This window comes from Hyaena hyaena, unplaced genomic scaffold (assembly GCF_003009895.1).
Source record: "Hyaena hyaena isolate Hyena2069 unplaced genomic scaffold, ASM300989v1 scaffold_305, whole genome shotgun sequence".
Lineage (NCBI taxonomy): Eukaryota > Metazoa > Chordata > Mammalia > Carnivora > Hyaenidae > Hyaena > Hyaena hyaena.
This window is the reverse complement of record NW_024080938.1, coordinates 1,170,353-1,186,263: the sequence shown is the minus strand read 5'-3', so window position 1 is coordinate 1,186,263 and position 15,911 is coordinate 1,170,353. Positions and strand designations below refer to the sequence as shown.

The following is a 15,911-nucleotide window of genomic DNA, read 5'->3' as shown; positions in this document are numbered from 1 at the left end:
AAACACCAACAGGGACCCCATAATTAGAGAAAAGGCTAATAGAAGTCAGTTCATAAATAGATTTTGGCCTGAGATTATCTTCATTGTGGCTTCACTGAGTCAGCAGATTCATCCTGTGGTTATTTTCTTGAATCTCAAGTGTATAATTGAGAGTAGATATTTTTAGCATCTAGAAGAACCTTTGCTTTGGTTCTCTGAACTGTGGGTATTATGGTATGCACTATTAAGTGGAAACTTCTGAAATGATTTCCCATCATTCCTCCTTACTCAGAAAAAAATACTGTATTCCTTGAGGAAACAGATACATGCATATCACATCTGAAGACATAAAAAGATGCAGGGGTGATAGTCACTATCATACCTTCTTATCTGTCTGACCCTGAAAAATGTATTGTAGCAGATGGTTGTAGAATAAAAGAGAACTTAATGAGTTGGTAGTCAAAATCCCAGCTGTTTCAAGTGTCATCTTTATTGAGAAGATTAACACAGTTCCTGCCACTTGGTATGTGGGTAATAATTTGGAAAATGCTATTGTCTGTTGTCTTAATTTTGATAATGAAAAGGATCAAAAGCAGTTAGCCTTTACATGGCAAGGAAAGCAGTACACCTTACTTTCTTGCTTTTGTTAAATAGTATGCTTTATGTTGTGATGTAGTCAGCTCACAGATATTTTCATTGTCCTGATATTCTGTGGAATATCAAGCTGATGAGCAAAGTCATATGTAAGATCCTTGAGGCATGCTCTCATATGATCTGTGGCAAATGTCATTTTAAAAAGTCTTTGTTGTGTCTGCTTTGCTTCATTTTAATTTCTAAAGTTATTCATAAACCAATACTTTTGTAAAATACAGAACCAAAAGACTGGGTGTTGTAAAACAGTCAGAATGATATATAAAATTGTCCAATCACTCTCACTGTCTGTACTTATTCAGTTATCTTGTGGATTGGTTAATTTATCTTTGGACTCATCCAATATATCATAAACTAGCAGTAGTTTGAAGATTATATTTTGAGTAGCACCACTCTAAATGCCTGAGTAAGACATAGTGTGTGTGTGTGTGTGTGTCCATGTACATATATAACCTATATGTATTTTTATTTGGCTTTTTATACATGCATATGTATATATGCATATGTATACACACAAATGCATGCATCAACCATATAAAAGGAAATAAAAAATCAAAGAACCTCAGAAACATAGCATATCAATGAAGATCTCAGCTATCCTGTGCTCTGGGATGTGCTGTGACATTGTAGAGTACAACTTGCTGCATTTCGTATGCCTTCAACCAAACAAGAGGCATAGCACTTGGTTGTTCTCTCTGGATTTTGGAGGTAAAATATACTTCATTTGAGAATATTGCCTCAGAGTATTTATTGAGTCATCCATAGACTGTCATAAAAGGGGTTTCGGTAGTTTTCAGACTACAGTACTTGCTGTTCTTCCCCTTGGGTCATATAATTCAGGTGCTGGAAGACCCATGATGGATAAAGATGCTATAAGAATTTTTTGCTAAACTCCAGTAGAAGTCATAGAGAAGACATCTATGTAAAGGCTTTGGCCCAAAGCCATAACTTCTCTATCAAAAACCTATTTTCAACTTGAAAAACAGCTTCTAGTGGGATATTGGGGGTATAGTAGTTATTGAGCACCTGATTGCAGAAAAGAAATGGCTCTAACCTGCAATGTCAGAGGAACAACAAGACAAGCCGAAACAAACAGGCACATTTCAAGCTCTTCTTCAGTTACATCTGCTAACATCTCATGGGCCAAAAAAAAGTCACAAAACTAACCTAAATTTAAAGGGCAGGAAAGTATATTCTGCCCACTCTGAGGTCAAATAAAGTCACATGACCAGGTCAAACTTCAATGGAATTGGGATGTATCGAGGTGGAGTGGGAGAGTGATTTCTTAAAAATAATACAAGCTAGTGCCGCCTGCATGGTTCTGTCAATTAAGCATGACTCTTGATTTCAGCTCAGGTCATGATCTCATGGTTTGTGAGATAAAGCTCCACAGTGGAGCCTGCTTGAGATTTTCTTTCTCTCCCTCTTTCTGTCCCTCTCCTATTTGTGCACGCTCTCTCTCTCTCTCTCTTTCTCTCTCTCTCTGTCTCTCAAAAAAAAAACTTAAAAAATAATAATACAACCTGTAATCTGTCACACCCACTAAACTATTAAACTGAGAAAGCTGATCAGAAAACCGTGGAATGGAAGCAGCACATTTGAGAATAAGCTCAAACAGATCCAGAAGTACAAATGTATTATGTGAACAGATGTTATCTACATTTGCTATCCTCCTTTCTCTCAATAAATACTTAAAACTTCATTGTGATGTAAGCAGTTTCCTTTGACCAACTGACTAAAGAGGAAAGAAATTTGACCTGATTCCTAGATGCGAATGTTAGTACAAAATATTAGCACTAAAAGGAAATGAATTACTGTCCCATGGTCTCAAAGGGGTGATGGACAGTAGTAAACATCTTGTATAGTGGGAGAAGAAAAGGTATAGAGAGGCTTGAAAAGGATAAGACTGGGAAAATACAGATGAGGAGATCTGGGGGGATATTGTGTGGATGGATCTCTGAGGATAGAACAAAGTGTAGAGTGTAGATGTCTTTCTGTCTCATGTCAGTGCCCCATAGCATGCATTGTAGAGTAACTGCTCTATAACCAGATGCAAAGGGTGACTTCTTTAGCAGTTGTCAGTGAGCTTTCCTCAGCCACCTGATGCATGTCAGTGTGCCATGGTGGCAGAGATGGGGCTATGAATGCATCCAACAATCTAAGTTTGTCTTCATCAATACTTCTCTAGCTAATGGCGCTAATAGCAGCAGAAATGGACATGGGACATTACTCATTGGAGAACCTACTAGCCATTTGGCAGGGATCAATTCCATTGGACTGTTTCCATCATGAAGGAGCATAAGTTTGCTTTTATGAGAATAAATATTGATGTGTACATGTGTCTCTACCATCACAACCATCTATGGCTTATGGAATGCCTCATTAGGAGACATGCTACTATATCACAGTTAGTTCCTACTGAAGGACACATTTAACAGCAAAGGAGATTTGACAAAAGTTTCCCTGCTCTTACCTATGTTGTTACCCAGAAGTAGCCAGCCTGAAATAACAGTGGAACAGCTGCCCATTTTGGCTTATGCCTCCAGAACTTGGCAGGTATATTAAATCAACTACGAATATATGGTTTTGTATTTCCAAGAGCTAGAATACCTGGGTTCAGGAGACAAGATTGGAAATTGGAATGGTTCAGCTCACTATCACACCTAGTGGCTCAGTCAGAGTTTCGGCTTTCTATTTAGTCAACTTTAAGCTATGCTGAGGGAAAAGTCCAGGCTCACAGGGTGTGAAGAAGGCTGCCAGGGGAAACATTAAATGTCCCACTGAACTAGAATCTTCAACTGTCACCATGTTGGTTTGGGCTTCTCATGTAAGTGAATGAACAGGCAAAGAAAGGAGTTAATGTAACTGGTGGGACTCATAGGTCTTGTTTACCATGAGGAGCTAGAATCGGCATTACATGATAAGGTAAAAGAGCAGAATTGGTTCACTAAGTTGTCTCTGAGAACTTCCAGACTTGGTACTGTTGAGGAGCAATTATAGCAACCCCAAATCAAAAAGTATAGGGAAGAAGAAGGGTGGAAATGGTGGGGGAAAGGGAGAGAGGCAAACCATGAGAGACTCTTGAATGCTGACAAAAACTGAGGACTGATGGATGTGGGGGGGTGGGGGGATGGGCATGGAGGAGGACACTTGTGGGGATGAGCACTGAGTGTTATGTGGAAGCTAATTTGACAATAAACTATTTGTAAAAAAAAAAAAAACAAAAAACAAAAAACAAAAAGTATAGGGAAACTAAGGGCTCAGGTACTGTGGGGTCAGAGTCTGGATCACCCTACCAGACATGTACCCTTGGCCATCCTACTTGCTTTCCAAGGGTGAAAGAAATGTTGCATTGCTAGCAGAGGAAAGAGATGATGAACATCAACTGCAGTCTTGGGACCAGGCACTGCAGCAGTCAGTACTGTTCTTTATATCATTGACTCTCTTTGCCTAAGTGTTGCAAGAGCTCACAATTCAATAAAATCTTAAATGAGAGTCTGTGAGCAGTTAGACTAATGCCCCAAACTCCCTGTCCTTTGGGGAAGATGTGAAGGTGTCATTTTTTTTGCGACACACACATATACACATGCATATATGATGAAAGTCATACACTGTAGGGAGGAAGATGAATGTAACGGGTAGGCATGCTTCCTGTCTGTACTACTGCCCTCCTTAAAAGCCCTGCTCCCTGGCCACCACCATACAGCTTTTTTCACAGTTACTAGTAATACTTCCAAACTTGGATGAAACACCACACTGCGTGGTGTAGGATCTCATATCCCAAGTAGATGCCAAAGGAGTCAGATGATACAACCCAGAAGAATAGGAGACTTTACACTGCACAGAACACTTTAACTAATCGAAAGTAGGGATGAATGCAGCTGAGAAAATAATTTTCCCTCATCTCTCTCTCTCTCTTTCTCTCTCTCTCTCTCTCCCATGGATTATCCCAAGGCAAAGTTTTTCTATGGAAACCACCTAGAGAAAGCTCACATGTTGAGTTGCAGTAATGGCTAAGTGACCTGCTTTACCTTCTTGCTGGGCTCACTGTGAAGTGGTAGCCAGTATGGGAAAGCACCCTCTTGTTTTGCTTTTGAGGTCTCTTACCACTGCACTTCTTTTCTCATCATTCATTTTACCTTGTACCTGCATTAAACAAATGAAGCATCAGCAGTGCCTATGTTCTAAGGAATCCTGACTAGGAGATGAGCCTTCCTCTGTACACATGCATGCTCATTTCTCTCCTCTCCCAACAAATAGGTTACTCCTCTTTCTATTTGAAGGCATCTCCCCTGGAACAGTAAAATCTGTGACTTATTTGCCTACTTAGGGTCAAGTCATTGTATTGCCACTGTTTCCTCTGTCTCCTGCATTATCTTCCCTGCTGTTTCTGGAGTTACTCCTCAGACCACAGACATGCCAGGATTTCCCATCTTCAAAAACCTGTCCTTTGCCCTCACTTACTCCTCTAGGTATTGCTGATTCCTCATAAAGACAGGGCAAAACTTACCGAAGTAACACTATCATCTCCACTTCCTCTTCATCTATTATTTCTTTAACATATGCCAGGAGTTTCCTTCACTGCTTCACTCACTAAAACTGCACTTCAGTATTCTTCCTCTTAAAGACGAATTTCTACCCCAAGTATGGCTGTCCAGTCTCAATCTCAATCTTGGTACACTTTTGGCAGCATTTGACCTAGTTACTCACCGCTTCTTTGAAACGCATTTTGTATTTGGTTTCTGTCCCTCTCCGTCCCCTTCTGTCTTTAGTGGCAGCTCATTCTCACTCTCCTTTACTTGATTATGCCCTTGTTCCTCATCTCCAAAAGTCGGATTTCGGACCTCCTCTCTTCTGTAGCTATAATTTCTTCCTAGTGATTTTTTTTTTCAAGACTCTGGCTTTAAATCTCATCTATATCCTGATGGCTGCCAAATTTGTGTCTCCAACTCCAATTTCCAAGGAAGATCTAGACTATACATTCAGCAACCCGACATCTGGATGTCTGAGAGAACCTCAAATGCCTCATGCATGCACATGGACACACACACTAGGTGCATCACCCTTCTTCCAGTCATTCAGAAAGGACAGTTGAGAGGCATCCTTGATTTCTTGATTACTCTTTCTCTGGCACACCAACATGTCAGCAAATTCTGTTAGACTTTTCTTAAACATGAATCTTAAATCAGTGCTTCTCATGATCTTCACAGATGGCACCTAGGAGAAGCCACCAACATGTTCAGCCAGGATGACTGTAATAGTTTCTCAACAGGCCTCTCTTCTTCCTCTCTTCTTTCTTATAATCTGCTTTTCGCAAAGCAATCAGAAATATTATTTTAAACATGTAAATCAGATCACATCATTTCTAGTTCACAAGCTTCCAATGATTTCTCAACCCACCTAGGTAAAAATAAACAAACAAACAAACAAATAAATAAATAAATAATACACAAAAATTTTACTGACAAGATCCTACATAACCAGGCCTCCAGCAACCTCTGTGATTTCACTTGCTACCTCTCTATCTTACTCACATACATCTAGCTTGAGTTTTGTGCTCTTTTTTCAAAACACAACTATGTGCTTACTCCAGGACTTTTGTGCTGGCTCTTTTAGCTGTCTGGAGTGCCCTTTTCTAAGACTTCCAGTTTGCTCCTTCATAACATTCACATCTCTGCTTGGTCTGTTTTATATTTCCTCATACAGTTGATCCCTGACAACTTATTACATATTTACTTAAATAGTTTCTGTATTTCCCATTCGAAAATGAGGTCCATGAAGGTTGGGGTAATATTTTATTCATCATTGCATCACAGCATTTAAAAGACTACTTGGCTCATAGTTGGTATTCAATAAGTATCTATTGAATAAATAGGTGAGTAAATACAATGACTTAATTGTTCTTTACCATTAATACTCAAACATACATTCATATTTACACTTATTTATTTAAACCACTTGTTCTTTGGTGTGTGCTCAAAATGTAATTCCACTTTAGGAATTTTAGGTATTTCCCAATCATTGTATTTTTTACTTAAAATATTGTGTTGTTGGATTCCCATATGTGTTATAACATTTTGGATTATGATTTCATTTTCCAGACATTTTCTTCTGTAGGGGCTCTGTAATATTCTATGGACTATGGAAGCATCCACAGAGGTGGTTTCCTGGTTGTCTATGTGAAAGTTTTGCTAACTTTGTAGTCCAGACCAATTTTACTTCATATAAAAATTGAGGTCTTATATCCTAATACAGTAAAGACTTTGGTCTCTGATTTCTTGCAGTTAAATCATTATCCTCCTGTGGTCTAGATGGAGGCATTGCTGCCATGTTTTCTTCAGGCCAGGAAGTGAAGTTTTTCTAAGTAGGCACATTTTCCAGGGGTGCCTGGGTGGCTCAGTCGGTTAAGCATCCGACTTCGGCTGAGGTCATGATCTCAGGTTCGTGGGTTCGAGCCCCACATCAGGCTCTGTGCTGATAGCCAGCTCAGAGCCTGGATCCTTCTTCAGATTCTGTGTCCCCCTCTCTCTCTCTGATTCTCCCCTGCTCACGTGCTCTCTCTCTTTCTCTCTCTCTCTCAGAAATAAATAGAACATTAAAAATTTTTTAAAAATATATTTTTAATGCAGTGTTTTTATGTGTTTGCAGTGGAAGGTGGCTTCCTATAATTCAGTATAGTCTGGATTATAAATCTCTAATTTCATTTAAAAACACCTAGGATAACATCATAGGCTCAGAGGATCACAATTATGATGGTGGTAGTGGTGTAAATGTGGTGTATCATTTGGGAATGTGGTTAAACTAAAAAGGCAGTAAGTATTGGGAAACAAGTCTGATTGTTCAAAAGAAGTAATAGATGGTATTTTGTATTTCCTATGGTTGCTATTACAAATTGTCACAAAGTCATCATTTAAAACAACACCTATTTATTTGGTTACAATTCTGAAGGCCAGAAGTCAGAGATCAGTATCCATGAGCTGAAAATCAAGGTGTTGGCAGGTCCATGGTTCTCTTGTGGACTCTAGGGGAGAATCCCGCTCTCCCAGCTTGCCTCTTCCAGCTTCCAGGGATGTCAGTATTCCTTGGTTTGTGGTTGCATCACTTCAACCTTCAAGACTAAAATCTTCAAATTTTCCTCTGCTGCCTTCACATTATCTTCTCTGGATCTGAAACATCCCTCTGCCTCTTTCTCATAAGGGTACATGTGATGGCATTTAGAGCCCACTTGAATAATTTAGGAAATTCTCTCCATCTTAAGATCTAAACTATTTAATCACATCTGTAAAGACACACCCCTTTTTTCTATCTGAGGGTAAACTCACATATTTCAGGGTTTGGGATGTGAATACCTTTTAGGAAACCATTATTCAACCTACCCCAACCTATCACAGATAAGTATAAATGGGAAAAGTCCTCCATTTTTTGCCAGCATTGTAAAGCCACAATTTCAGAAGGAGAAAGCAAGACTCACAGAAAGCAGGTAGCCAACACCAGGAGGAGAAGCTGAAAAGAAGTTGAGTCAAGTCACATTGGGAAGTGCACGTCAGAGAGCTGCTAGTTTGAGAAGATTTTGTTCCATGGAAAGTTCTAGGGACAAGACTAGGACAAGGAAGATGGCAAAGCTTTGACACTCCCAATTCCCAATTGAATTTTAGGCAAGTTTGCATTTTGGGATTAAAACAGTTCATGATTGCTGCGAATGGCTAATGGAATAAACTTGCACACTTGTTATGTCATGATTCCTTCTTCAGCAACGGCGGAAGCATAGGGAGCATGTAGGTCCTGGGGAATGGGGTCAGGCAGAGATCAATAGATTCATTTCCAGTTTGCTAAGGTCAACCAAAGGTCTATGGAAGTCCCTCAGAATAAATGGAGACATTTTCTGCTGGAAGAGTATTATTTCCTAAATTTGGGGAAGCAGAGTGGAAAAAACCCTGGTCTCCAGGGGTCACATAAAAAGAAAGGTGGGTTTGGACAAAGTTCAATAAACTAAACATTTCATTCTGGTCAAAAAAAATGATTAAGGGGTCATTCATGTCAAGTTAAAGTTCAACTGAATGCTGCCTTCTCTTCAAACTTAGGCACAACAGGAATGTTCTCTGAAGACAGAAGAGGTCAGAGAAAAGAAAGTTATCTTTCCACAAATGGATTCAAGTTTCCTGCATTTTAACATAAAGATGAGGCAATCTACTTTTTAGATGTGAGGATCCAAATAATTGGCCCACTTTCTTCTGACACAGAACAATAGTGGAGAGTCGGGTGGTCTAAGACTTTGACCCAAAGTTATGGAAAACCCTAAACTTCCAACTCAACGTGATCTTTAACTACACACTACCTCTTAGAGAGCCACAAAGTTAGCAGAATTCTTTTGTCTGAAATGCAAACAAACCCCGAAAGGGCAAAGGTACTGGTCATTCACTGACCTCAATCTGAGTGTCTTCTGTAAACTAATCCCGTTGCCTTTTCTGTGTTCCAGTTCTCAGGATTGATGTAAAGATTGATCACAGTGCATGTGAGAATCTTAGAAGAAAGTGGAAGCACTGTTGAGTGTGGGGTGCTAAGAAGGGAAAATCTAAGGAGATGCTACAACTGTGACTTTTGGTCCTCCTCAGGGAAAAGAAAAGAAAGTAACCAGCATTTCTTTCCAATTACGTGCCTTGCGTATTACCAGAGTGTATCTCATTGAAATCTTTTCAACAACCCTGTGGATGGCAGGACTGTCCCCTGTTACACAGGTAAACGAGTGTCTCAGAGAGGACACGGTTTAGGGTCAGAGGCAGGGCAAGAAGTCCAGCCTGGATTTCTTTGTCTTACTCTATTGGCAGCAGCATCCTAGGAGCCCTGAAGGGTGGAGTTTGAAAATAACAGAAGAGTGCTGTGCACACATCGCTTACTTGCATTTCAAAAGCCTTAGTTCCGAGGAAAAGGGGTGGTTAAAATTTCTTCCTCCTTCCCCGTCCCTCTTCAGGGTGAGATACAGATATGTCCCTCCACTGACTTCTCCTACCATCCTGACCTTAGTAAGATTATTTTACATTTAATTGTCCCTGTTTCTGTTGCCTCCACTGGGCTTCTTGAGGACAGGAGCTGTGTCTTCTTTAGGGAGTTTATTGCACTGGGTGCCCTGCATAGGGCTGGCTATAAATAAATGGCATAGAAACTACACATTCTCTTCAGTACAGAGTGAGGGCATAGTTCTGGCATTACCTGGATCCGGGGAACGGTTATAAAGTGCCTTCAGTGCTCAGGCCCTCTGCAAAGCGCTCACACATAATTTTCATTCAGTAATTTTCAAATAGCCCTGAGATCTGATTCTTAATTCCACAGACGGAGAAACTGAGGGAGGTAAAACGATTTGCCTGAGGTTACATGGCAGTGGAGGGTGTTAGGATTATGCTTTCCTAACACCACATTTACAGACTGTCCCAGAATGGACACAGCTCTCTATCGGGACCAACAGGAGAAAACACGGCCTTTCCACAAAGGGAGCGTAAGATAAAAGAAGACAAAGAGAACTATCTAAGGATGCTTTCAGCAGCAGCATGTTTGATGTACAAGGGCCCACTGACCCAATAGGCTGGGGAGGCAAGAGCATTAGGAGTGACCTGGGTAAATGGGGTTAATCAGAGAAAGTCAGGTTTCCTAAAGAGGTGACATTTGAGCCAGCATAGCCAGCAGGTCTGCAATGCAGAACTGGCTCATTGAAGAGCGAGCTAGGCTCACTGGGAAGTGGGTGTAATTAAGTCTTTCCCCAGCAGCTGCAGAGCGTGAGGTTCTGGGGCTGCTGCTGGTGTATTGCTAGTGCCCCCCTGTGCACAAAGGAAGAAGTGGAGCACTTTAAGGGGTAGAGGGGGAAGGCACCGCAGCCACCAGTGCCCTCTATCAGGAGCATGCATTTCATTGCTGACTTCCCCAGAGCAAAATTTTGAAAGGGCTTCTTTAATCTGAGTAACAAATAACTAGGCAATTCTCCAGGCCCAGAATGAGACTTTCCCTTCTCATCTGCTGCTACAGTGAGGGTCTCTGGTCCTGGCCACGATCCACAGGGTCTCAAGAAATCCTCCAAGGGTGTGCTCTAGACAGGGAAGAGCTGAGATTCCCTCCAGAGGAAGAACAAGGGTTTTACTCCCTGGCTAGGGCTCTGTGCAAGGGCTGCCTGATGTAGGTGAAAGAACCCAGGACTAGAAAGCACAGGCCGAAGATGTCAGTGTTTTTGCCTAGCTTTGTGTTACTGGGCAATTTTTTCTTGGGACTTCAGTGTCTCCATCTGCAAAGTAAATACTGAATCATATAGGGAGTTGGCCTGCCTGGCATGTGTTCCCTGCCCCCTGCCGAGTCCTTCCACAGCTCTGCAGGACAGTGGTATTCACTCACCTCCTCTCTCTGACTACTCCTCCATCTCACCTTTGCCTAGGAGTCGGTCGCAAAGAATTCAGAAAGTTTAATGAGTTGGATCATTTATTTTAGATTACAAAACCGATGGAGATATTTCCTGAGGCTCCTGTGGCTCCAGCCTTAGATTCCATGTAAAGAGATTCAGCATCTATCCAAGAAGGTGAGCAGCACTTTTGTTCCTTTAATTTAATTCAACAACATATATTTATTTAGTGATCATTATACGCCAAGTGCAGTATGGCTTAACTCACTGCTACCCCTCCCCAGCCTAAAGAATCATCTGGAGAAGACATCCACTTGCATCTTAGTTAACTCTAATACCAAATTATATCTCTGCTATCTTTACATCTCTGTGAGACTACCTGTGCGTGAGGTCAGGAATTGGAGAGGAATAGAAAATACAAAAGTAAGACTAGAGCTGAGTTAAGAAGGTATTGGGAAGCTGGCACTAGGCAGCTTGCAGCGTTATGATGTTGTCTAGAAAGACACACATAGAGACCATCACAAGTGTGTAAAGATGGAACAAGTATATTAGACACAGGGTACCATAAGACAGGGGAGTGCACAGATTCACATTCATGACCACAGACAAAAACTCTTTCCAGGGATGTCATTTTAATATCCACTTTAAAGGAGGAAATTCATGCACCCAGTGAAGCAAGCTATGGAATAAAAAAATTAGTAAATAGATTCATTCATTCAGTCAGTCACTCATTCACAGCTGAGGATACACAGATAATTAATACACAGTCCATGCCCTGGAGGAAAACACAGGGAGAGCAAACAGGAAAGAGTCAGAAATGTCTTTTATCAGATGAACACAAACCTAAGAGAAGCATTTTCTTAATTAGCAATTAATGATAACTTCCCATCTTCACTGTTTATAAGCAATCTGTCAGTTATGAGTACTAGTATTATTACTGATATTAGTATTTACTCTGTGTTTATAGGGTTTTCTGGGAAAACTGGGAGGGAGAAAAGAGAGTGAGGACATGGCAGGGAGGATGTATTTTAAATGGAGGCCTGGACTGGAGTTATATCAGTAGAAAAACAAAGCTCTAAAACAGAGTTTGTGAAAATGTGAAGAGTCCTCAACAAACTAACACTGAACTCACCACTGCGACCAGCAGCATCCATCTGGCTCCCATACCCAGGGCAGTCTACATAAGGATGGTATGTTTTGTCTGATTTACATTTCTTTCTCCCCCAGCAGAAATTGCATGCTGTTCCTCCCTATGCCTCGTGCTGGGCTGACACCAGTATGCTTTTACCGTGCAAGCCAGATGTGTGTGAAATCTCATCACCTCCTTTCCACATACACTCCCTATTTGCCTGTGATACAGAAGCAAGGCCAGTCCTGGGGGAGGAGATAGTTCCATGGAAAGCTGGAGAGTCGGGCCATGACCCTTCCTTGTGGCCTAGTGAAATGTTGGGGCAGCCTGGGGAAAGACAGACCTCAACCCTGTCTGTATTACTGGCCCTTGACACCACTGAACAGAGGAGAGTCTGCTGACCCTTGCAAATGGGGACGGCCACTTGCTAGCTATCTACATTCTGTCTCATGAGCAAGACAGGGCACTGGCTAAATGAGTTTTTTGGTTCCTGGCCTGCTCCATTCTTTCCTTCCTATTGGCTGACAAATGATTTAGTTCATCAAAACTCAAACAAAACAAAAAACAAAGAAAACCCCCAAACTTTACCCCAGTCACCATCATTATCACCAAATATTCAAATCTCCAAATATTCAAATCTCCAAAGAACTCTAGGCTTAAGTTCATGTGAATAAAATAACCACCTTTGCCCTTACCTCCTCACCCCATTTCATCTAACATTAAGCACCCCTATAAAAAAGTATATCTTATAAGGAACACTCTGGGGAACCGATGGATTTTTTGCTTACGTGGGTCTTCCAAAACAAGTTGCCATCTTTAATATCCTCTCCATGAGCTCAATGCCAAGACAGTTTCTGTAACTAAAATGAATGAGGAAACCAATTTGACAAAAATCAGACTTTTTCTTTCTTTTAATGAATGTATTGAGGCTAAAATAAAAGAGAACAAATTAAAAGAAAGAAAGAAAAAAGAAAAAAACAGCCTCTGCAGGAGAAAGCACATCAGAGAAGGCCCTGAATATTTCTGTTCATTTCCTTTGTTAAATGATTTTTATCTCCCCATTAAAAAGAGCATGGGGAGATGGATGCAGGACAGATGCTGGGACTATGAAGGGTTAAACACCTTTTTCTTCGTCAACCGTATGCTCTGGGGATGCAAGAAGAACCCTGGTCAATAGACAGATATATTGACTTGTTATTATTTAAAGTTGTTTAACCAGGTAGAGATAAACGAAAGCTTTCAGCAGCTGAACTATCACACAAATCACAATTAAGGTGGCATATGTGTTTGGAAGACGTAAAATCAATTCCCGCGAAGATAATGTTTTAGTCTCCATTTGAACTTGAAAACAGAAGTAAATTTTCAGCAGCAACAGCTGGGCTTGTTCCATCCAGGAGGCTCTCTATTAACTGTACAAGAAGGGCCTTTATTACCTCTTCTAATGGTTTTCCTCTATGGTTTTGTCTTCATCAAAAAAGCCAAATTGATTGCTGTGGTGCTGGTTTACTGATGTGGCTGTTGAGGACAGGGCGGCAGCTGGGTGCTCACCCACCCCAGTGTGGGGACCTCCCCCTGCTCTGTGAGTACTATTTAATGTTTATGGAGAGAACAATGGAGCCCAGAGGGCTACTGTTTGAACTAGGTGGAGAAGAGAGGGAGATTAGCCCTCCTTCTTAACTTCACTCCCTAAGGTAGTCTTCCCTGAGCTTGCCTGGGTGGGAGAGCCCCTGTATAGGAAGGCAAGGCATTTATTCATCTGAAGTAATCTCTGTGATTTGATGACACTTCAGAGTGTCTCCCAGTGGGATGTGACCGCTGAGCACTGCACCTCACCACTGAAAGTTTTAATCATATGAATTTGTGCATGTGTTTGTGTGCCCCTCCTAATTCTATCTTATGCTCCCAGGAGGCAGGGACCACATTTAACATCACTAGATTTGTTTTGTTTTGTTTTGTTTTGTTTTTACTGGACTTAGTATGGTGCTGGTACACTGTAGATGCTCTTAAAATGGGGGCATGGATATTGAGAACTTACTGGTCAAGGGCTGAAATCCAATCCGCTTCCTCCCTGCTTTGCCCTTTTCATGATATTCAATTGAGAAGTGAGGCGAGTAGAATGTTCTACTCCTATTGAATTCTCCCTAACATTTAATTAAGATACAAAGGTTGAACTTCCCCTGAGCAAGAGGTAGGGTTCAAGGGCACTGTACTTCTAGAGTGACAACAGAAGCAGATCAGGGGAGGAGAGATGATCAGGAAAGGGACAGTAGCCAGGGAACCTGGACACCAGTTCTCACCTGGGTGCTAACTAGTTGTGAGACCAAGGACAAGTCACCGACCTCCATGTTATAGATGCTTTGCCAGAAAAGTATGAATAGTGGGACCCGAGCTGCTTAAAACATGAACACTTATAAAAACAAAAGATGAGTATTCCTATTGAAGACAAACAAACAAATCAATCAATCAATCAATCAATCAATAAAATTTCTATTCTCTTCAGGCCTATTTACTTTTAGACAAGAAGTAGTGTACGTAAAAACAATGGATTCTCCCTTTCAATATCTTTCATATCTATAAGTTCCTTTCCAGCCCATGACCACCTCCTATGACAGACACTCATGATCATAAATATAGACCACACAGAGCTCTCTACCTCCCCCACTCCCTGCCCTACAAGTGCTGGCACTATCTCTTTCACTCTTCTGAGCAGATCTGATAAGGCCTCTGCTCACAGGACCTTTTTGTTCATGGTGTTTCTCAGCTCAAAGGCCATAGATACATTCATTCAATAGTCACTGAGGTTTACCATGCGCCAGACATCGTTGTAGGTGTTTGGGGAACTGCGAACATATAAATGACCTGCTGTTACTGAATTAGTTTCATGGAGGATGATGGAGGATGATAGACAGAGAAGGAGATGAAGAAAGAGAGAAAGAAGGACATTTGACCTAGACATATCCATTTATTTTATTTAATGTCAACGGTTCCCATTTGCCTGAAGGGAGTCATATTTGACTGAATAGGGTCTATAGTCCAATGTCCATAATCTACCTTCCTAGGCAGTAATTTTAGTGGATCTCTCTTGTTTTGTCCAAACTGGATAACCAAGAAAAGCTATACCTTCTTACCTATATGATACTGTATTGTATAGTTGGAACCTGGAATTACATTCTGTCCTTACTTCTTTGTACAATTGATAGTTCCCTTCTATATGTTGTTTTTCTGTTATCCTCAAACTTGTGCATGGTTTAGGGCCAGACACACCCAAGCCAACACTACCAAGTGCTTGTTCCTCAATGGAAAAGTGGGAAGGGCAGTGCTGAAGAGCAGACTCTCTGCCATTTTTTACGAGAGATGGAACTCCCTCAACTTTGATCATGGAGGCTCACAAAGAAGGCAGACTTACAAAAGACTTAACCGACCTGCTCTTGTGTTCAGTAAACAGAATCCAGTGTGTTTAGGAACTTGGGGTTAACCCTGAGAACCAGGAGCATTTTGGTGTTGAACTGGAAAGAGCATGCAGTAGGGCATTGAATGGAACTGCGTTGGATTCCTAACCCTACTGATCTCCAGCATTGTGCCTCTGAGCTGCAGTGAGGGTAATAAATCATCCCTGAGGTTGTTTTGAATATTAAATGAATTAAGATTTGTGAAAGCTCCCAGCTCTTTGCATGATTTAAATAAACATATTGGTGTTAGAGGCTTTTGGCCCTTGCTCTGCCGCCTACCCCTGTACACACATTGCTGCTGTTGTAATGCTATTGTGCAAGGAAT

The 15,911-nt window shown here is 41.2% G+C and overlaps 1 protein-coding gene across 2 annotated transcripts in view; it reads right to left on the bottom strand.

The window, feature by feature from the left end:
* Window positions 1-15,911, bottom strand: part of OPCML (opioid binding protein/cell adhesion molecule like) — a 295,587-nt gene that overhangs the window by 42,237 nt on the left and 237,439 nt on the right. Inside the window, exon 6 of one of the 2 annotated variants that reach the window (XM_039248227.1) lies at window positions 11,065-11,204. The exons of the other annotated variant lie outside the window; for it this stretch is intronic. Coding sequence (XP_039104158.1) covers window positions 11,167-11,204 — 38 coding nt within the window. The 3' untranslated portion in view covers window positions 11,065-11,166. Of the gene's footprint in view, window positions 1-11,064; window positions 11,205-15,911 lie in introns of those variants that run through there. 2 annotated transcript variants of the gene reach the window in all.